Source organism: Gopherus flavomarginatus, chromosome 6 (assembly GCF_025201925.1).
Source record: "Gopherus flavomarginatus isolate rGopFla2 chromosome 6, rGopFla2.mat.asm, whole genome shotgun sequence".
NCBI classification, from domain to species: Eukaryota; Metazoa; Chordata; order Testudines; family Testudinidae; genus Gopherus; species Gopherus flavomarginatus.
The window spans coordinates 32,051,290-32,073,305 of record NC_066622.1 but is presented as its reverse complement, the minus strand read 5'-3'; the positions used below and the strand labels follow the sequence as shown (position 1 = coordinate 32,073,305).

The 22,016-nt window shown below is 44.6% G+C and overlaps 1 protein-coding gene across 6 annotated transcripts in view; it reads left to right on the top strand.

Annotated features, from left to right (window-relative positions):
• The first annotated feature begins 268 nt into the window (after nucleotides 1-268).
• The window catches only part of DPF2 (double PHD fingers 2), a 41,901-nt gene continuing 20,153 nt past the window's right edge, over nucleotides 269-22,016 (top strand). For 5 of the 6 annotated variants that reach the window (XM_050960848.1, XM_050960847.1, XM_050960845.1 and 2 more), the window contains exons 1-4: nucleotides 269-361; nucleotides 9,688-9,848; nucleotides 12,172-12,279; nucleotides 14,827-14,990. In XM_050960848.1, coding sequence (XP_050816805.1) covers nucleotides 330-361; nucleotides 9,688-9,848; nucleotides 12,172-12,279; nucleotides 14,827-14,990 — 465 coding nt within the window. In that variant the 5' untranslated portion in view covers nucleotides 269-329. Of the gene's footprint in view, nucleotides 362-8,080; nucleotides 8,174-9,687; nucleotides 9,849-12,171; nucleotides 12,280-14,826; nucleotides 14,991-22,016 lie in introns of all 6 variants that reach the window. The other variant, XM_050960846.1, reaches the window with a different exon arrangement.

The following is a 22,016-nucleotide window of genomic DNA, read 5'->3' as shown; positions in this document are numbered from 1 at the left end:
GGTGGTGGTCTCTTTTTACGCATGCGTAATATGGTCACGACAAGGTCGGGCGTTCTCTCTCTCTCTGCCGTATGCGTATTGCGGATGTGTACGCCTTTGCGGTAGCACATGCGCATTGGTGACACAGAGACGGGGAAGGAGCGTATTTTCTCCTCAACGCATGCGTAATTCTTGTCAAGCGGCGGAGGGGAGAGGTGCGAGGAGAGGGGTGGGCAAGCGGTCCTTGGCGCTTGCGCAACCTAGGATAGGCGGGGTGAGCCGGTAGCTGCCGTCCGGCGCTTGGCGCGTGCGCACTGGACGGCCACACGGGCCCAGGCGACGGAGGGAAGATGGCGGCGGTGGTACAGAATGTGGTGAAGCTGTGAGTGGTTCTTCCCTCCCCCGTTTTCCTGCCCCTCCCCGAGCGCTCCGCGGAGCAGCCCGGGCCGCGGCTGGGCTCCCTCCCCTCGAGAGAATCTAAGCGACCCGGAACGGCGGTGGCGCGGAGGGCTCCTGCTCTGGGGCTTTCATTGTTAGGCGCAAAGTTTCTCAGCCCGGCTCCTCAGGCGCAGTGGGGGTCCCGGCGCACGGTGGGCCCGGGAGCGAGGAGGAGCAGGGATCTCTTGCGGCCCCTGGGGGTGGGAATGAGGGGAGGCCCCCCTCACAGGATGGTCTCATGGGATCCCTGGGGGCTCGGAATGGGGGGAGCAAAGCCCCAATTTACAGCATGAGGGAGGATTATCATTCTCCTCAGGGCATCACCAGGAATAGTAGGGAGACATTCCCCCCCCCCCCGTGGAACTGGGAAGAAGACAGCTCCATTTATAGATCTGCGTGGGGAACAGGGTCCTCCCCAAGGCTCAGACTAGAATAGGGGTTGCAGCTTTTCTTTCTAGGGATCTATATGGAAGCACAAACTATTGCTCCCGATCCAGGTGCTGAGAGCTGGAAAGGCTACAGTTCCTTTGACTTTCTAAACCAGCAGCCCTGCCCCCCTTTTCTAAATTTTAGGAATAAGATAAGGTATGAGAGATGTGGCTGCAAGACTGCCCTAAGGGTAAGGGCTACATCTTCCTAACCTCACCAAGGTGTGAAAAGGTCTAGCTCCCCATATATTCTTGATAAACCTGGTGTGAAGGAGCAAAAGTGCTGTTTTTAAAACTGGACTTGAAAAATCATGGTGATTCAGCCAGCCAGCATGCGGGGTTTAAATTGAAGAGAGTTTTGTGGTAGGTAGGATAAAGGTGGTATGCCTTGACAGAGCTGGTTGTGTGTAATTGTGATGACATTGCTTATAGCCTCTTGAGGTTATAAGCTTACAATCTGCTTTGATTCTCCAGTACATCATAATAATGGCTGTCATGTGGCAGACTGTGGTCAGGAAGCAGTATTTGGTGTTAAGTCCAGGTGTGTGTGATATGATATCCATGCTTCTGATTGAGTTCCTCTTTCTTTCCCCTCTGGACATTGTCAAATCTTTGCTGTCTCTAAACAAACTTGAGAAGAGCAAAAAAACATTATCTGGAACACACTGAACAGCAGGTATTCTTAAAAATTCCTTGGAGAAAGGACAGTCTTAGCAACAAGGGCATCACTTTCTTTCTGCAAATCACACCATTTGAGCCTTGGGCAGAGGGAGAGAAGGGTGGTTTTGGAGTCAAGGCAGTGCAATGGACCTCAAGTGCCGTAGGGTGAATTCTTGTTTCAGTCATGCGTTTCTCTCAGATCCCTGGGTAGGTTCCTTAATATGCCTTGTGCTTCAGTTCCCCATCTGTAAAAAGCAGATTGTCCTTCCCTGTCTCTTATGGGGGTTGTGAGAATAAAATCCATTAATGATTGTGAGGTGCACAGGTACACAGTAATTAGGGGGTGTGTAGGTCCCCAGATATCTATAAAGATACACTATCAGGTGTACAGGTATTGTAGAGTAGTAGTCCAAAATATAGAATATATTTTATATGATATTTTTTATCACTAGATCTCAAAGCACTTTACAAAAGAGGTTAGTATTGTTATCCACAGCACTAAATGCTACACTGCACCAAAATGTTACTACAGTGTAACTGGATTATTACGGTAGAGTATTGTAGTAACATGCTTTTAAATAATGGATAACTAAGCCAAACATCCTCCTAACCTTCCCTGTTCTTCTGATGTGTGAGGCTTTTTGTACATTTTCTGTTCTTAGTTCAGTCTAAAAACAAATATAAGTATCAAGTTATCCACTTGTCATGTGAGCATGGAATTAAATTATTTTTAATGAAAAGGGCTGTTGGGGGGGTTGATTTTTGTAACATAAAATGTAAATGAACAGCTATTTTTAAAACCTAATGGTGGATGTTTAATTACCACTGTGAGTGTTGTCTAAAGCTGTTTTAAAAATAGATATTTTTAATCATGGTTGGTATAGATTAGGTAAAATCTGAGAATGTGGACCCCGTGTGCTAGGCAGTGTATGTAGTCACTGCCCTGAACACTTTATTATCCAATTAAATGAGACAAAGGGTGGAACAGGAAACAGAAGGAGGAACTAGGTTGCTAAAGGTCATGGAGCTAGGAAAAGAACTTGGGTCTCCTGGGTCCCAGTTCAGTTCCTTATCCACTGGACCATGCTGCCTTTCCAGTAGCATTTTAATACCATTTTAGAAAACAAGTTTATAGACTTGACATCAGATCCCATTGTCAGTCATGCCAGGGTAAATCTCGAGAACTATCAAAGTCTGCAGTGTTGTATTTACTTGTGTATAACTGAAAGCAGAATATGTTCCTATATCCTGTAGAAAAATGGTTTATCTCAGTGGCTCCTGAGTTCTTTCATGTTGTGACCACCTTTGGGCTCACATCTGTTAACATGACCTCCAGGGGCAATGATGCCAATTCAGATACTACTTTTGGGGCTGGAGCAGACTTTTCTGCCCTGCTCCCCATTCTTATATCCAGCCCTGGTCCACCCCCAAGTCTCGGGGGGAGTTGCCATTGCAGGCCAGAGTGCATGGATTGGGCATGCATGCATCAGCGGGGGTGGCAGCTCAGGCTCCTCCCCATCCCTCCCTCCTCTGCACCACAGCTCCCTGTCATCCTGGGAGTGGTGGTGTCTCATTTCAGCTCTCAGCCTTTGGATTTTGCTGCCAGTGGCAGGGACCAGCCTCCACATAGCCAGCTCTGTGCACCTCTGCTCTCTGCCTTGCAATGGGACCATGAATAGTCTCCTTGTCTCCCTCTCCTTGTTGACTTGAGGCTTCCAATGGCACTAGGAAGAGCTGCCATGGGATCCAGCAGGAGGGCCCAGCAGGCAGTGCAGGACTCAGGACCAGCTGAGCTCCCTTCAGATCTCCTGCCTTCCCTCACCCTGCTATTTATCCAGCTCTCTGCTGGCTTGATGTTTCAAGACACCTCTTCCCCTCTCCTGCCTTGCGAGTCATGACTCACAGTTTGGAAAATGAGTCTACACTGAGCAGGGAAATCATGTTGAACCTGTGTTAGCTCATTGTTAAAAGTGACTGCATCCATTAGGCTATTATTTTTCTCTAGAATGGACTGAACCCTTGGGAAGGGATTAGGTTGGATATTGACTGCAGAGCAAATTTCTGGTCTGCTTTTTCAGAATAGAAGCAAAGACGCAGAATCTGTTCTTTTTTCTCCTCTTGGATCAAGATAGTTTTGCACATGCAGGATTTAGCCAGAAATCCGTACAATTTTTAAAAATCTTTTGCTTTATTTGATATTTTGAGTCTGTGTTTGAATGCACAGCAATGACATAGCAATACAATCGGCTTGTGCATTAAGCTCATACATCTAGGTTTTAATTGTATCTTAGAAATGTGCATTATTAGATTGAACTGTATGAAAGTATTGATATGACTTCAATAAAAAATTAGGTTATATATTTTAAAATGAGAATATCCAGCCATTTGTCTGTGGAAAAATTTTCACTCTTCCATTAAGATGTGTTTCTCTCCTGATTTTGATTCCTCCATCTCCTGATCTTTGGCCCACTCTACAGTCCAAACCATGTTATCTGCTGAGGGGAATCCTATTCTGTTTCTGGACTCCTTTAGGAAAATTTTCCATCCTGAAAACTGCTATAATATTTAATGCTTATGTAGTGCCTTTAACCCAAGACTAAGGGCATGTCTACATTTGCCATTTAAAGCATAAAAATTCCCTTTTTTGCTCAAAAACTGTGGGACCGTCTACACTTGCTTCTGAGTGTCACTGCAAAAAACTCATTGGCTTTACCGCAAAAAGAAAACCACCTCCACGAGCATCATACAGCGCTTCCTGTTGATGCTTTTGGCGGTGATGTGCAAGTGAAGACATATTCTTCCTGTTTACAGAGCTTTTAGCCTCCGGAGCATATCCCACAGTGCCTACCAGACCACTCTGGCCAGCATCTCTGCTGCTCTGATGCCAGGAAAAAAGACATCCACCCCCGAGCCCTGGGAACTTCGAAACTTCCCCTCCTGTTTTCTTGGCAAGTGCTCACTTATCATCTGTCCAGGTGACAATGACTGCTCTAGGACCAAAGATCCCCTGCTTAGAGCAATGCTGAGCTACTGGAGCTAGTCAGTGTTTGGGGAGAGGAGGCTGTGAAGAGACTCAGGATCTCCTGCAATTACCTCCCCTCCTGTCTGTCAAAATGGAGAGAGCTGCACTGTGGGATAGCTGGCTTCCCTGCGCTGCTCTCATGGGGGAAGTGCTGCAAATGTAAACACTCTCTGATGTCTGTGGAAGTAAGTACAGAAACCAGGGCTTTTCTTTCACCAGTTCACTATCACTGGTGAAACTGTCAGTGCAAAAACTCTGCAAATGTAGACGTAGCCTAAAGGTGTTTTGTAAGGGAGCGTAGTTGGTGGAATTATTCCTGTGTCGAACATGGGGGAAAATGAGGTACAGAGCTGTTACGAGCACTCTGTGTGAGTAGCAGAACTGGGAATAGAGTCCAGGTCTTTTAACTCAGAGTCCAGGAGGGCTCTCTCCAGTGGACTTGATTGCTTCTAGAGACTGAAGTGGAGAAAAGACATGTTTTGTCAATAGCATCATTTACTGATCAATTATCAGTGCAAAAGATTGCTACGTGCACTGATCGGGGAACTGTCCTAGCAAGCGGTTGAATGTTTCATCTGTAGTATGGATATAGCTTAAACTCCTGTCTATGCTACAAATTTAGCTGTCAACAGAGATATGTCCAAATCTATAGCATAGCTGGGGACATGGCTAACGCATAGTGAAATTCAGTCTGCTGAAACACAGAACTATGCTTTAACTGTGTTGGTTGACAACAGTACTGTAACCAGGACCTCCTTACTCCCACTGAATTTTTAAAAACGGTGTGACTTATGCCACATACTGCTTTGTGGTGTTGAACTTGCTAAGATTAGTGCTAACCTGACAATCAGAAACCCATAGGGAGAATGGCTCTCTTAGTTGGTTCTGTGGATCATTTTATCCCTCACATAATCTTGTTTGTAAAAGCAAAGTTTGTAATCTTGTTTGGCTGTGAAATCTTTCTGTGCTGTGCATAAAGAGTGAGGATGATGATGAAACAGAATCTTTGTTGTGCAGGTGTGGAGCTAGGGAGGTTTCATTTCCATCTGAAATTGATATTAATATTTTTGGAAAGTTTCCCCCCTAGTTAATGGGGTTGGTTCTCCTTTAGCTTACATCAGTTTTCCTCCATATAACTCCGCTGACTTTAGTGAGTTAATCTTGTTCTTCATTGGTGTTGGATCAAAACCGGGATTGAGATATTTAAATCTCAGCTCCCCCATCCCAAGCATGCGTCTTTGTTCTGCATTAAGTCCAGCAAGATATTTTGCATGAAACATTATGTGCAAATTCTCATGTGTTGCCTGAAAGACACAAGCTTCCATGTGTCATGTCTCGTTGTTCATCCTGTTAAACTAGCAGCTTCCTTGCTGTGTGTATAATTATTGAGTTGTGTTATGGAGCCAGCCTGAGTGCCTTTCTTCTCTGGCTCATGTTCTCTGGTTTGATGTGGTCATTTCAGCCAGTATTGAAGTGTCAGAGTGTGTGTGTGTGTGTGTGTGTGTAAACAAAGGGGTGTTGTGCTTATGTATTAATTTTTTTCTTTCTTTCCTCTCCTGGCATCAGAGACATAAAATTCTCTTTCCCTCTCCCTGCTACTTTGTGGCAAGATTTTAACATTGAAATTACTATAATTATAGCTCATTCAATTAAGTGAGTCTTTAGTGCTGCTGTAGCGCAAAAAAAAAAAAAAAAATCCTTGAAGGGGAAAAAAAAAAATTAGACTTAATCTGAGTCTTGTATTCTTCCTGTCAGTTCCTGACTTCCCTCTGATGTTTTTACTAACCTGATTACCAAGCAGAATTGGATTTTTTATTCTCTCTAGGATCTATATATTGAAAATGTGCTTCAGAATAGCGTAACAATATAAAAAGACTCTAAGTAGGGGGATCATCAAATCAATGTTTTACTCAGAGGGTAAGGACATGAACATAGCATGTAGGTAGGTCTCCTGAATTTTGAATGTGAGGATGGAAATACAGCTCTTGGCATCGCTCCAAAATGCTACTCCATATTTTTGTGGCAAATCTATGTCCATTTATATTTTTATTGTTGTCTTTGTGTGGTAAACTTGAGATCTTTCTGCCTTCACAGTAGCAGAAAGGGAGAACTCAAAGCCTCCTTCCAAGATACATGCCTCCAACTCTTGATCTAAATGAGAATCTCTGTTAGCACTGCAGGGTTTTTAACATATTTAAGGACTTCTGAATCTGTTCAGAGGTTCACATGCATTACAGATTTCTTACTCTGGAAGGCACTGCATAAAAGAAAACCCCAAAAATGCAATTACCCCACTCATCAGTTAAAGTCCAGCTACTTCTTGGTTGGATAATGACAGCCCCACTGCACAACAACTTAGGGCAGAAAGTGAAGGAATCCTATATCCAATTCAAATGGCACAATATACCAGAGTTATAATTTGCTTAAGGCCGTTGAGCATGAAAAGGACTGTGTGCTTTTTAATGACTGCGAGTGACTTACATTTCACCTCTTAATGGAAGGCAAGAGTTTAATTATCTTATTGGTATTTCTAGATGGTAAAAATTGTTTGGTGAAAAGGAGAGATGTGAGAATATTTTGAGGATAATGCCCCCCCCCCCAAGAAATGCATGCTATGTTTTTGTGTGTATTGGCTATGGCAAGCAGGATGTGTGTCATTTTTCACATGCTGGATATCATCTTTCGGGTTCTTGTTCTGTGCAACTGTTAACATGTTCTCTATAGTAATTTTACCATCACTAACATTACTGTTAGCACGTGATACAGAACCCTTCAATAACAAGCAGTGTCTCTTGGTTTCTTGCTGGCTACAACAAAGTTTTTTAAACTGGGGGTATAGCCACTGGGGTGAAATAGAGGCAAGAGGGAAAAGTCATAAAAGTCAGAGCGTAATAAGAATTACTAAGTGCTGATTGGTTCCTTTACTCGGTTCCACATAGGATACCCACCTTTTTAACACTTAGAAACCAGAAATTCGGTACAAAATGTAGTTGAAAACCCAAATATAAATCAAGGTAATGGTCTTGTATGAAATAAGAATTATTTGTGGAGAATTGTAGCTTGGAACCCATCTGTTTTAAGACCTCTGTACATAGTGCATCATTCTGTGATATTTCATGGAATGATATTTAGGGTGAAAGATTGGTTGCTCAGGGAGTTGACAGTTGGGTAATAGAGCCTTTCAACTATGCCATTTGACTCCAGCCGGGGCTAGCAGTGCCTTAAAAAATCCAGTATGATGGCTGTCTGATAAACCTCCTAGCCAGCTCTCAGCAGGACAGATATCATTGATTGGCTCCCTTGCTAGTACTCTTGGCAGAAATGCCAAGGACTGAAAGAGCCATGGAGACTTATCTCCCTCCCCCGAGTTGAGCAGCAGTGTTTGGCTCTGAGCAGCTTCCATTGCTCATACTCTTGGTTAACAGGGCTTCAGATCCAAAGAGTGTCAGCGTGGTCCTTTGTTCTCTGCTCTGTGTCCCCATCTGGTTCACTCATTATGTGCCTTTTGACCTTTATCTCCATTTCTGCTTTTTCACTTGTCCTCTGTATTCAGTCAATTTCTAGGTCCGATGGGACTTCCCTTGCCTAGAGGATGAGTCTTTTGTTCTTGGTGGGTTCTGTCCACCATTCCTGAGAATTCAAATAGGTGGGTCTGGGGTTCTCTGCTCAGCATCCCTCTAGATCCTTCATTTTCATCCTGTGAGCTGCCTTTCTTACTTTGTACCCTGTAATCAAGTAAGTGCTGGGCTCTGCAGCATGTCCCTCATCTGACGGGGTGGGCCTTTTACTTAATCATGTTTATTATGGTAGTGCCTAAGGACCAACCAAGAATGGAGCCCTGTTGTGCTAGGCAGTGCACAAACACAGAGTACTATTTGTGGGTACTGGGACAAATGAGTCTAGACCTGTCCAGAATTAAAAGCCCCCTCCCCATCCCCCCAAGGAGGGAGCAATCACTAGGCCGAGGCCACAAGTGCGTGCATGGGACTTTGAAGGAGACAACAGGAATGGAAGTGAGATCAGTGGTTAAAAATCAGGGAACCAGAGGGGGACACCAAGCAGAGAACCCCAGACAGTGCCTGTTGCTCCTCAAAGGTGTCTAAGGAGGTAGTGGACACTCCCTAGAGGAACTGCGCCCAGAGACAATACAGAATAGCAGAGTGTTCCTGGCCCAAAGAGCTTACAATCTAAATAGCTCAAACAGGTGAGGATGGGAAAGGGGGTATCATACACACAAGCAGAGGAATTGGTGTGATGTCAGCAAACAACATGTTCCACAATTTTTGGTAGGTGAGTTTGATTGGGGGGTGGAAGGGAGGGTCATCTAAATGAAAAGTGAAGGAACTGAGGGGTACAGGGCAGGTGTGGAGTGAAGCTGAGAGAAAGAGAGGGTTGGCGCCAACAGTGGCTCTGCCCACCATCCTGGGATTTAAATAGGCTGGTTATTTGCACCAGCATTAAATCCACTCTCGTGAGATTTAGAATGCTATGTAACTTGACAACTAATAACAATAATATTAAATAAAATAAAACACTTAAAAATTACTTTCCTAAAAATTAATAGGAAGCCTCTGTGGTTCATGCAGAACATTGTTCAGTGTAAACAGCTTTGAGAAAAATATGCCAGAAGTTTTCAGAGAACTGTCTGAAATCCTTACTTTCTAGGAATTGGTGTGTATCACACTTGGAGTAATTCAAGATACCTTCCAGGAAGCTGGGTTCTTGCAGGGGTCTGATCTGTATGGGTCATTGGTCCGCTCCCTAATGTTAATTCTAACTAAAAGTCTGATTGGGCATATCTACGTGGTGGTGATGGAATGTCAGACGGTGCAAAGTCTTGAGGTAGGTGTTTCTAAATAGAGTTTTCTGAGAAGTCCTGCACTAGGGATATAAATCCCCAAGAGCAAAACATATCACAATGGTTTGTTTATGTCAGTGGTCCCTAGTGCTTGGCTCCAGCCATTCTGTTGTCTTCAGAGTTGGCTACAGATCTTTACAAAGGCATAGCTCCAGTATTTATGTTGGTACATCCAATCCTGCCAGAGCATCAGGAGAGTGTTAAAACAGATGTTAGAAAGTGCCAGGAAAGGCAAGCAGCAACAGCAGCTAGCTAGGTAATCCTAATAACTAATACACAGTGTCTGTTTCCTCAACCCACAGTCTTGGAGAGCAATATTACAAAGATGCAATGGAGCAGTGCCACAACTACAACGCCAGGCTGTGTGCTGAGAGGAGCGTCCGGCTGCCTTTCCTAGACTCGCAGACCGGAGTGGCACAGAGCAACTGCTACATATGGATGGAGAAGCGTCACAGAGGCCCAGGTAGGGCCTTTTCTGCTGTGATGGTACAATAGCATATGCCAAACCCAGCACCAGACTTCCCCTCTGCCCCAGCTTACCCACTCCTGTGTAAACTAGCAGGCCAGCTCACCAACCAGTGTGTCAGTGAAGCTCCTGCCAGTATCTCAGTATTTAATTTCCTTTTCCCAGGGATGCGTTAATTTTTCAAACAGAGTTCAACATCAGTCAAGATAGGCCTGGCTCCTCCTAAGGTATCTGCTGCTGCCTGCACAGGAGGGGTATCTAGCCAAGTCTTTCCCCTGGCTTGTGTGGCAAACATGCCTTCCAAGTCCTTTCCATGACCCATGGTCCTTCAGTTCTCCGTATGAAGAGAACTACTTGTTTCTTGGCATTTTACCTCACCAGCTGGGAGGCATCTGATAAGTCACAGGTGAGGGCTAAGATGAAATCCCTTAAAGGGCCAATTCACCCTGTGGTACATGGGCATAACTCTTGCTGCACTTTGTAAGTGTTTAGGTGAGGAAGGAATGGGAAGGCTATTTGGTTTTGGTTAATGATGGAGAAGCTGTTTGCCTCAAAGCAACAGGAGTACATTTGTTTTACAGTTCACTTATCATTCCTCAGCTGCTTTTGCACCTATCTTCCATCATGCACAGCACTGAAGACATACCTGTTTATTGTCTTGCATAAATAAGTTCAGCAGCCTTCTGTATTCAATGGAGTGTAGTGGTTAGAGCAGGGAAACTGGTAGTCAGGACTCTAGTCACAACTCTGGAAGGCAGTTGGGTCTAGTTATTATAGCAAGGTGAGTGAGAATTAGGATCTCTGGGTTCCCTTCCTGTCTTTGAGTAGAGAATGTGCCTCAATAATAAACTATGGCAACTGAAAATAGGGGCTACTGGTTTCTGCCTGACTCTGGTACTAACCTGCTATGAACCTGAGAAAATATTCAGGTTCTCTGTGTCCTGGGATCAGAACTGTTACTTAGGAGCTCATCAATACATGTGGGATCAGTGTGGCCTAAGTGGCTAGAACGCTGGATTGGAACTCAGGAGACCTGGGTTCTGTTTCTGGCTCGGCCACTGGCTTGTTGGTGATCTTGGGTAAGTCATGTCCCTTCTGTGCCCATCTGTAAAACAGGAATAGTAATACTGACCATCTTTGTAAATTTGTTATTTTATACAGCTCTTTGACAATACAAATTTGTTTAAGTCATGAGGAATATTATGTTGGAACATTTAGTCTTAAAACCTAACTCTGTATTAGGAAATGCAGAGAAAGCCCTGACATCCCCTAACCTGGAAAAGGAAATATGTGAGATGGTGTTTATATGATACTACCTGTGGACCACAATCAAGAATCAGGGCCCCAATGTGCTATTCCCTGCGTGGACAAGCTGCAAAGATAGCTCCTGCTCCAGAGAGCATACCCAGATTGTATCACAGGACAAAACAGACAAAATGAGGTGACGATTGATTGGAAGGATGGCTTATAAAAATACTTCAGTTGGAAGCTTTTTGGGGCAGGAACCGTTTTTTTGGTCTACCATGTACAGCACCTAGCACCATGAGGTCCTGGTCCATGACTGGTGCTCCTAGATGCTACTGCAATTTCAATAATAATGTGAACAGAGGTAGCAGAAAACTTAGCTGGCCTAAGCAGTGCTAGACAGCAGTGTTTTGTAGGCGTGTCTCAGCCTTTTTCAGTGTGTGTGGGAGGAATGTGTGGGATTGCAGCTTTGAAGGTTCCTCTGACCGTGGTTTTAAGAAACAAAATGTTGGTTGCAAACATGCAGCTGCTGGTAGAAGCTTCCCCTCAGGCCTTTCATTCAGGAGTTCATCTTACCACACTCTGTATGTTATGCATTGATATAGACGGAACCTCTCATACAATGTGAAATGGAATGCTGGCTCTTAGCACCTAAGTTTTGCTCCCAGTATCTATCCCATTTTACAGAGAGGTAGTGTGATCCAGGGGATAGGGCTCTAGACTGGGAATCAGGAAACATGGGGTCTATTCCTGGCTTTGCCAATGACCTGCTGGGTGACCATGAGCAAGTCACTTTGCCTTTCTGTACCTCAGTTTCCCCCTTCTACCATGTATTGTTTTAGGTTGTAAACTCTGTGGTGATAAGATCTCTCTTGCTATATGATTGTGCCAAACACAATGGGGTCTTGATCTTGGTGCTTCTGTAATACTAATAATAACTTGGGGTCTTATCCTGAGGGGTGCAGGGGTTACCCACAATCCCCATTGATTTCAAAGGCAGTGCCTATAATGATCGCTTTGTGGCACCAATTTGTCAGAGAATATCAGGTTTCAGGCTTTCTTTTGTGTTTTAAAGGTTTAGCCTCTGGCCAGCTCTACTCCTACCCAGCTCGCCGTTGGCGGAAAAAACGTCGTGCTCACCCTCCTGAGGATCCGAGGCTTTCCTTCCCTTCCATCAAACCAGGTGACACATCCCCTCCTTCTGATCTCTGCTCGCAATACAGTTATTAGGGGAGTGGGCTCAATGACCCAGGAGGAGATCCCTTCCAGTTCTGTGTTCATATGTTCCTCTCTCGGATTGACAATGCAGCCTCACCCATGTCACATCCAAACTCTGCATAGAGCATGGTCAGAAATAACCTCTTGGCACTGCTGAGCTCCATAAATGCCACAGTTACACCAGCTGGGGTAGAAACCACCCATTGTTGGCACTGTATGGGTTGTGGCATTTGTGGCTGAGCTCTACATAACGAGAACTTGAGCAGTCAACTGCTAGCTCTGCTCGCCTGAGTTGCTCCTGTGGGCAGCTGATTTGGGACCATTGCAGGAGCAGGGAGGGAATGTGTGTTTGAAGAAGCTGCCTGTGGCTTTACCCCACATGGACACCTTTTCAGTGGGGAATTAGAGTAGATCAGTGTTCTGCAGCTTGCCCCAGTTTTTTACCTCGTGGCTCTCTAGACCAGTGTGATATCCCCCAGGTTTGGGAAGCACCAAGGTAGGATAAACATAAAGATCCATTGTCCTTTGGGATGTAAGCCAACTACTAAGCATCTGGTCTTGGGGAAAATACCCCCCCCCCCCAATAAATGTTGTTGCAGAGTTGCGTATTTCGGAGGGAATACATCTTCCTTAGGAACACCTGTTGATGGCCAGTATTGGAGAGGTGATACTAGTCTAGATGGGCTCATTGGTTTTGTCTAGCATTGTGGGATAGGGGGTGGGGTACCAAGCTAGATGGACCTATTGGTTTGATTCAGTATTACAGGGAGTAGAAAGGTAGCAGGCTAGACTGATCCATTGTTCTGATCCAGTGCAGTTGGATGGTGGAGATACCAGAGTAAATGGTTCTGGGCATGACAGGTAGATTGTGCTACTGGACTAGAAGAACTGTAATGATATTTTCAGAGTGCCAGTGCAGTTCAAGGTCCCATCTGTGCTACAGAATCCATTTTATTGCAGGACCCAGTTGCAACATTCCTGATACCTGAGATAACTCTGTCCCACGGTGTAGACAGGTCCTAACTACATCTCCAAATTGTACTGATACCTTGGGTGTGTGTTCTCCCTGTCATAAACAGATAGCTAAGGGTTAATGTCTCTTTCACCTGGAAAGGAGTAACCTGAAACACCTTACCAGAGGACCAATCAGGAAACAAGACTTTTTCAAATCTGGGTGGAGGGAAGTTTTGGGTGTGAGTTCTTTGTCTTGTGTCTGACCCTCTCGGCTCTGAGAGTGATCTTTCTGTCTCCTGGCTTTCTAATCTTTTGTTTCCAAGTTGTAAGTACAAAAATAGTAAGACAATAAGGTTTATATTGTTTTCTTTTGTATTTACATGTGTGTAGTTGCTGGAATGTTTTAAATTGTATTCTTTTTGAATAAGGCTGTTTATTCATTTTTCTTTTAAGCAATTGACCCTGTATTTGTCACCTTAATACAGAGAGACCATTTTTATGTCCTTTTCTTTCTTTTTTATATAAAGCCTTCTTTTTAAAACTTGTTGGAATTTTTTCTTTAGTGGGGACTCCAGGGAATTAAGTCTGCAGCTCACCAGGGAATTGGTGGGAGGAAGAAGTCAGGGGGGAAAATCTCTTCGTGTTAGATTTACTAACCTAACTTTGCATACCCTCTGGGTGAGGGGGGAAGTACTTGTGTTTCCAGGACTGGAAACAGGGAGGGTGAAATCCCTCTGTTTAGATTCATGGAGCTTGCTTCTGTATATCTCTCCAGGAACCCAGGGAGGGAACACCCGGAGGGGGGAAGGGAAATGGTTTATTCCCCTTTGTTGTGAGACTCAAGGAATCTGAGTCTGGCGGTCCCCCAAGGAAGGTTTTGGGGAGACGACAGTGCGCCAGGCACTTTACCAGGTCCAAGCTGGTAACTAAGCTTGGAGGTTTTCATGCTAACACCCATATTTTGGACGCTAAGGTCCAGATCTGGAAAAAATGTTATGACATGGTGGTAGTGGTGGGATAGAAAGAAGAAGCCAGTAGAAATATATTTTTCTTTTCTCTGCTAGGGGCTTTTAAGCAGAGAGGGTTTGGTTTTAAAAGGAACCAGAGAAAAAAATGTTTTTCTGCTCTCTCTCGCAGTTTTTGGCTTGCATATTAAGCAAGGAACCATTAAGGAACTATTAAGGGTCTTTTGTGAGACAATAGCACTCCAATTGTGAGTCAAGTACCAGCACAATACACATGCAAATAAAGTGGTTTTTCTGGTTTACTTTACATTTAAAAGATTAGCTAGAGGAAGAAAGGGAAAAAGGCATTGTTGCTAGGCAGACCCCAGGAGGCAACAGAGAATCTGCAGTTCAGACAATAAACACCAGAGGGCGCCTCAGCACAAGAAAGCAGAAAACATGAGTTCCAAGGAAAGCCTGAGGCAGGAGCAAGCACGGCAACGATGCAGTTAGTTGATTTGGTGATGTAGCTGTGACTTAGTAGCACAGAGAACCCACTTGACTTCTGCTTTTTTTTAAGCTCTTGGCTATCGTTTTCTTTCCCCTTTCTACAGACACTGATCAGACCTTAAAGAAAGAGGGGCTGATCTCCCAGGATGGCAGCAGCCTGGAGGCTCTCCTGAGGACTGATCCCCTGGAGAAACGCAGCCTGCCAGACCCGCGCAACGATGACGACAGCCTCAGCGAGTTCCCTGTCACCAACAGCCGTGCGCGGAAGGTAGGGCAGAGAAAGGACGTTCTCCTCTATGCTGCAAGAGGGAGCTTCATGGTAAAACACAAATGGCTCACTTTTAAAGACAAACAAAACACACTTTGCTCCCTCCCCCCCCCGCCCTGTTTCTCTCTTGTTAGGCCCCTCCTCTCCAGCTGCTGCTTTTGTGGTTGCGGGTGTTTGTGGGTGTGTCCTTTTGGCGGAGGGTGAAGTCCTGGATCTAGGAGGGAACCACTGAGCACTCAAAATTTTGAACCCCTGGTGGGAGCCTGCAATTGGGTGTGGGGAGCAGGAGGTAGCAGTGGCAGACCAGGAAGCCAGGAGTGCAGTGAACTATTGGATTTGCTTTCTGATGGTAGAAAAAGAGAACTTTCATTTTATCGGGGCCCCATTTTGACTTAATAGAGAGGCTGCATGGGTGGGGCACTGGATGGGGACTTGAGAGACCTGGGTTCTGTTCTTGGCTCTGCCACTGATTCTGCTCTATTAGAGCTAGCTACTGTTATTACTGTGAATGTATTACCGCTGTTGCCCTGACTACTGGTGGAGGAGGGACGTATTATAAGAGCAATGTGGACTAGTGGGTAGAGCACTGATCTGGGACTCAGGAAGACTAGGTTTTATTCCTGACTCTGAAACTGGCCTGCTGGACAGCCTTCGACAAGTCACTTCAGTGCTCTGTGCCTCAGTTTCCCCACCTATAAAATGGGGGTAGTGGTACTGACCTCCTTTGTAAAGTGCTTTGAGATCTGCTGATGAAAAGCCCTATAGAAGCACGAGGTGGTGGTGGTAATAATTCAGCTGTGTTATTTTGCATTGGCCCAAAGTTTTAGCTTGCAAGTTCTCAGCCCCTAGCAGCTTAAAAGCGGAGTAAGGAAGGAGCTGACATCAATTAAAACACACTATCATGGACCGTACCACGCTGTGACTCCCCCCCACTGACCCCACTGCCTTTTGCCTCCTAAACAACAAAGTTTCAGTATAGGGTTCCCTGTACTGATTTTTTTTGCTCTGTTTCGGGATGTCTGCAGAGAAATAAATGTTCCCATTTCCTGAGAACAAGCAAGGAAATTACAAAGAACTCCCTAAAAAAATCTGTTTAAAAAATTTCTATTGGTAACAATCAGAGCATTTGTGTAATCTGCAGTAAGAGTGGAGTTGTAATTTTAAGAGATCTACAAAAGGACAATAAGAACTGTACTCGTGGCTTTTTTTTTTTTTGGCTGTGTTACAATGGAAAAAGATCCCTGAAAGGGATTATTTTTTACATTACAAATTTGGGTGTGTGTATGTACTTACAGGGCCCTCATCATCATCAGTATCGGTTTGCCCCAAAGAGCTTCATACTTAGGTAAACAGCAGCTCTGCTCTTCCTTGTTGGATACAAATAATCCAACTGACAGTCTAAATTTCCATGCGGCTGCACAGCTGCCTATTAAGCCCTGTGCAGGGGCTCAGGGCCACGGTGAGGAGAGGTGCCCCTCCCAACCAGCCCCAGCATGGAGCTGCCGCAGCTGGGAGAAGGCTGGGGGGAGTTCTCTCCCCTCACCGTAACCCCTGGGCAGCCTGCACCCCAAACCCCTCATCCCCGGTCCCAGCCTGCACTCCCAGCCAGAGCCCTCACACCCTGTCACCAACCCTCTGCCCCAACTCCGAGCCCCCTTCCGTACCCTGAACCCCTCATCCCTGGCCCCATCACATGAATTTTGTTATGTGCACCAATATGAAGGTGATATGTCACACATTACCTCCATATTGGTGCACATAATGCATTCTGCACATGGACGTAAAAAATTAGAGGGAACACTGGTGACAGTAGGGCTACTGCCTACTTCATGATACTATTTTTTAAGAACTGATAAAGAGCATGTTAAAAAGTAATTAGGGCTTTTAGTCATGCGTTTCCCAGGACGAAGTAATTGGAAACCACTTTCCATTCCCTGTTCTCCCTTTTATTCCTTCTGGAGCCCAGGTTGGTGATTTGTTGTTTTGTGTGTGTTGTCTCAAGCAGAAGCCCTGTGACTGTAGTCACTACTTTACTTCCCACCTGTGGGCACAAGTTCAATCTGCAGCTGATTGCCACAGTCCTGACTAACATGGCTGTGGTGCAACAGCAATTAATCCCACCTTTGTGGTAGCATGAGGATGTTCACTCGGTGCTTAAGTTGTTTTTTTCTTGCAGCCTTATTTTATGGGGAGCCATGTGTACTCGGTTTTACATTTATAGATACTTGTGCAGCGAGACTTGTTCATTTCTTTTGAAGTGAGTTTTTTTGGCTTGGAGTTGGTGCACCTTGGCTGTGAATTCTTCAACTGATTATTCTTGATCCAAGTTTATGGAAGCCCTTTACGAGAGCAAGCCCTCACTATATCCATGTAAGGATAGGCAAGAGGTGGCTATGTTGTTGTTATAATAATAATATCATCTAGCTCTTACATAGCACTGTGTTCGCTCCTGATCTCATGACAACTCGCTGCTGCGTCCTTGGTTGGGTGCATAAGACGCAAAGGTTTTATTTAACAGTCGCCCCCTTCAGTCAGGGCATTATTTGTACTAGTCTTACTCAGTACCCAGAGGCAAGACAGGTAGCAAATCAAAACTGTAGTCCTGTGTCAAGCCTACCTTTCTTCAGGGAGGTTCTGGCAGGCAGCCATCTCTAGTCAGTTCCTGGTCCCAGCCAGACTTCTCTTACAGAGTGAGAGCTTGGAGGTCTGCTCTCCTTCCTATCCAGCTCCTAACAGAGCTGGACTTTTCCCTTTTAACTCCTCCTTCTGAGACTGACACCTATTGCAAATATAGCAGAGGGGGCTGACTGAGCCTATAGCAGCTCATTAACCTTTTCCTGGTAATGTGGGATTTTTGTGCCTCATTGCAAGCACCTGTCGTCAGTAGATCACAAAATGGGGTACTTTCAGCCACCCCTCACATGAAGCCATCCCTGGCATGTAATGCAGTGGCTGTTTATAAAAGTTTAGAGCGGGAGCAAAGAACACTGTATCCAAATGAAACTGCAAGGGGATTAAGGGAGGCAGAATGGAATTACCCAAGTTGGGATTTAGCCAGGATATCACCCTTATTGTTATACAAAATTCCATGGGACCTGTTATGCCCCATAAGCAATGGGAATTTTATTTTCCTTGTCATCTGAAAAATGGTAACTCTGTGCCTCCTTCTGTGGGGGTTGGGGTCAATAGCATTAATGTGGAGGAATACCCTCTGCTGAGTCGCCCACACTGTACCTTTCACCCAGCACTGCCCTGGTATGTTACTGGGGCACTGGGATCAGCACTGACTTGGAGGAGGGCCCCCTACTAAGTTGCCCTCACTACTCATTGTAGCACTTTGTGCTCACTGATATGTCTCACTGCTGTATCAGATATGGTGTTTCTATGCTTTGGAGCGCTACTGTTCAGGTATTACCCTTGCTGATGTAATCTGGTGTGCATTCGTTCACAGCGCAAGATGGCCAGTTTACAAGAACCTTGGGGTTGATCCTTCTGTTTGCCTCTGCAAAAAGGAGGTATGGGGTACCTTCCATCATAGTCTGGGATGATTGATTCCACAGCTGTGGTGTGATGCTGGGGTTTATGAGCTGGTGCCATGCTTTGAATTACATTACACCAAAGTTATTTTCTTCCTAATCTCTGCATCATCCCTCACCTCTTCGAGATGAAGATACTAAGCCCTGTGTCCTAGCCCATGCTCCCACTTGCAATATAACATGTTAAACATAACAAAAGTAATACCTAGCTCTTATATAGCATGTTTCATCAGTATTACTTTACAGAGGAGGTAAGTATCATTATTCCCATTTTACAGGTAGGGAAACTGAGGCAAAGAGTTGCAGGGACTTGCCCAAGATCACCCAGCAGATTGGGGCAAAGCTGAGACTGGAACCCTGAGTCTTAGTCCAGTGCTCTATCCACTAGGTGGCTCTGACCAGAGTCCAGGGCTGCCTGTGAATTGTGGCAGCATGTGTAAGGCTCCTCTGTTAACTTGTGCAATCACTGCAATGCGTGTTTAATCCTGCTGTCATGTGAAGTTAAGATCCTGGGAATCCTAGAGTCTCCCTTTGTAAAACATCAAATATTATTCTCTTTTGTTAAAGATTTCTCCCCTTCCCCACCCCAATTGCAAATTAACTTTGGCTTCTAGGAACTTTTTTCCCATAAGGGAGGTGGAATTTTTTGTGAAATGTAAATGAGGCCCTCAGAGCCACAGTGGACTCTGCTCTTCGTCATCTCCTCTTGAACTGCTGAATCTATATTAAATGTATTGGCTGACCTCCAGGAACATCTCACATACCAGGGCCCTACAAACCTAGTAAGGATTGGAGCTGAATGAAGAAAATGTCTTCAGCATGCATTTTGTTCTTATCCTTTACCCTGTTGTTACACTAATTTTTCTGGAAGGAGGGTTCGGGGTGGGAATTTTCCAGCTGAAAATTTTGCAGATTTACATGTGTAAAACTGCTTCCACCTCTACCTGGGTATTTTCTTTTGCATAATTGTCTTGGGCATTCCTTTGTGATCCCGTGAGAGGGGATGGTTTAGTGGATTGAATATTAGGTTGGCAATAACTTCCTTGGTTCAGTACAGATGCAATGCATTGCTGTAAATGTTCCAGTTTCATGGGTCTTGGTTACCAGAGCAAATTATAGTGATTACTACTCGTTATTTCGGTTGCTGTAGGCCAACTAAAAGCTTGGCCCCACTGCCATGCACTGAACAAACATACAGTTCCTGCACTGAAGAGCTTAAACAGAGGCATCAAGTGGAGATGAGGCTTGTCCAAGGTCACACAGTAGGTCAGTGGAATAAGACCACAGGTCTCCTGATTCCAGTGCTCTATCTGTTAGGCTCCACTGCAGAGCAACTATGTTAAACAGCCTTAGAGGAAGACTTGCTGGAAGTACATGTTAAAATCCCAGGAGGGTTGGCTCTGTTCTTTATCCTTCTCGGGCAGATAAATTGAGTTGTATACAGCTTGTGTGTAGGACCTTAAATTCCAAAATATTTTCTGGTCCCGAAATATCCCATGGCTCTTTCCATAAGAGTTGAGGTCTTTGGTCAAAATCCAATTCTTCCTCCTGCATTCCCAGTACATTTTCAGGCAGATGCATTCTTACTCTTGTCCTAAACTGTTGGGGTTGATTAGTGTAAATTAGGAGTAACTCCAGATGAAATTGGTGGGCTGGTGTGAAACCGATATCACAGTAACCAAGGCAACTGCACTTCTGACTCCTTTGTGGCCTGTCCTAGGACATCTCCACTCAGGTCCTGACCCATTACCTTTCTTGGGGCAGGAACCTGCATTCCTCTCCCTTCTTTCTGGAAATTTTAAGATGCAATTTCCTCTTGAAACTCACTCTGATTATCATAGCAAGTTGAAGTTTAGTTCAGCTCTTGCTGTGTAGTGTAGCTCCTGCACTACAGAAAAAACATATCTTGAAAACCATAGATACCTTGTACCCATGCTTTTTTATGACGTGTTATCCATCTTCCACATGGAGACCCTGGTATGTTTCAACCATTCATCAGGGTTTGTTCCTCTTGGATCTAAGAGCTGATGTGAAACTATAATCAGTAAGAGTGACACAACCCCCTGCCCCCGCCAAAAAAAAAAAAAAAAAAAAGAAAAAAAAAAAAAAACCAGGCTGTCTGTCCATTCTGTACATTTCTCAGTTCTTTGTCTGCTGGTTCTCAGGAACCTGTCAAAGCCAGTCTCTGCAGTTTCCCTCCATATTATGGGGATCTTTAGAGAATTGCAGTAATTATCCCTTGATGTTGGTTGTTTCTGATAGTTCATTTATGCTTAGTGACTTTCCCTCAGTCACTGTACTGCTTGTCTTTCTTTCAAGAGAAAAGTTTAACCCCTTCAAACCTGGTAGGCAACAATATAAGGTGAGAAGGGAAATTGAGTCATGCATTCTTTGATAAAAATAAATCAGAAGTTTCCCAGTTCTCTACAATCAGAGTCTGCGTTCCATTCCACAACTTAGTGTTACGTGAAGCAATCCCCCTCTGTGCACCATATAGGGACAAAGGGTGCTAGAGAAATGTATTATCACAGGAACTTCAGTGTAAACAATGTTTTTCTTTCTAGGCTTTTATACGGCACTCTTTACTATGTTGTCTGTGTTATATATCCTTTGCATGGGATTGATCCCCTCTCCCGCCACCCTCCCCTGTATCACAGCAGCATCTGGAGGCCTCATCAGGGCCCCATTCTCTCAGGTGTTGTGCACATATTGTGTTAGGTAATGGGACAATCTCTGTTTGAAAAGTTCTGTGTAGACAAGACAGGCAAAAGGGTTGAGTCGAAAGAGAGAAAGTATTATCCGCTTTTTACTGGTAGGGAACTGTGGCACCAAGAGATTAAGGCCACAATCTAACAAGTGCCTAACTTTAAGACCGTGAATAGTCTCATTTAATTTGTCATGTAAATAGTGCTTAGGAGCCCGTTGTGCCTGGGCCCTGTACAAATATAGAGCAAAGAAATGTCCTCTGCCCCAAAGAACTTAACGTCTGAGTGTAAGACCAGAGAAAACAGGTGGACACAACAAACAGACTAGGGGAACACAAGCAAACAATGAGACCACGATGGATGGTGGTCACAGTAATCCATAATTAGCCACCATTACTTATACTCTATAAGTACGTTGGGGATAGCAAAATATGCTACACGTTGTATCATCCCCACTTCCTCCATCTAAACATGCATTAAAGGAGAAGGCATCACTTCTGTCTCTCTTCCTCTTATGGTGAGAATGGAGAATCTGCTCCATAATAATTTTTCTCTTCTACTCTCCTAGCAGGACCTTTTGTATGACCTTTCCCAGTAGCTCCCAGTTTGGGATGAGCAATGTTGCTTGGCTTTGCAGTTCTCTCATCACCAAGTCTGTTCTGCAATAAGCTTCTTGGCTATGATGTTTTATGTGCTCCTGGATTAAATTCCTGCACCTTTTAAAAAATAAATAACTACTCGGTACTTAGCCACGAATTAAAAGTTTCATGTGGAATTGGGGACTG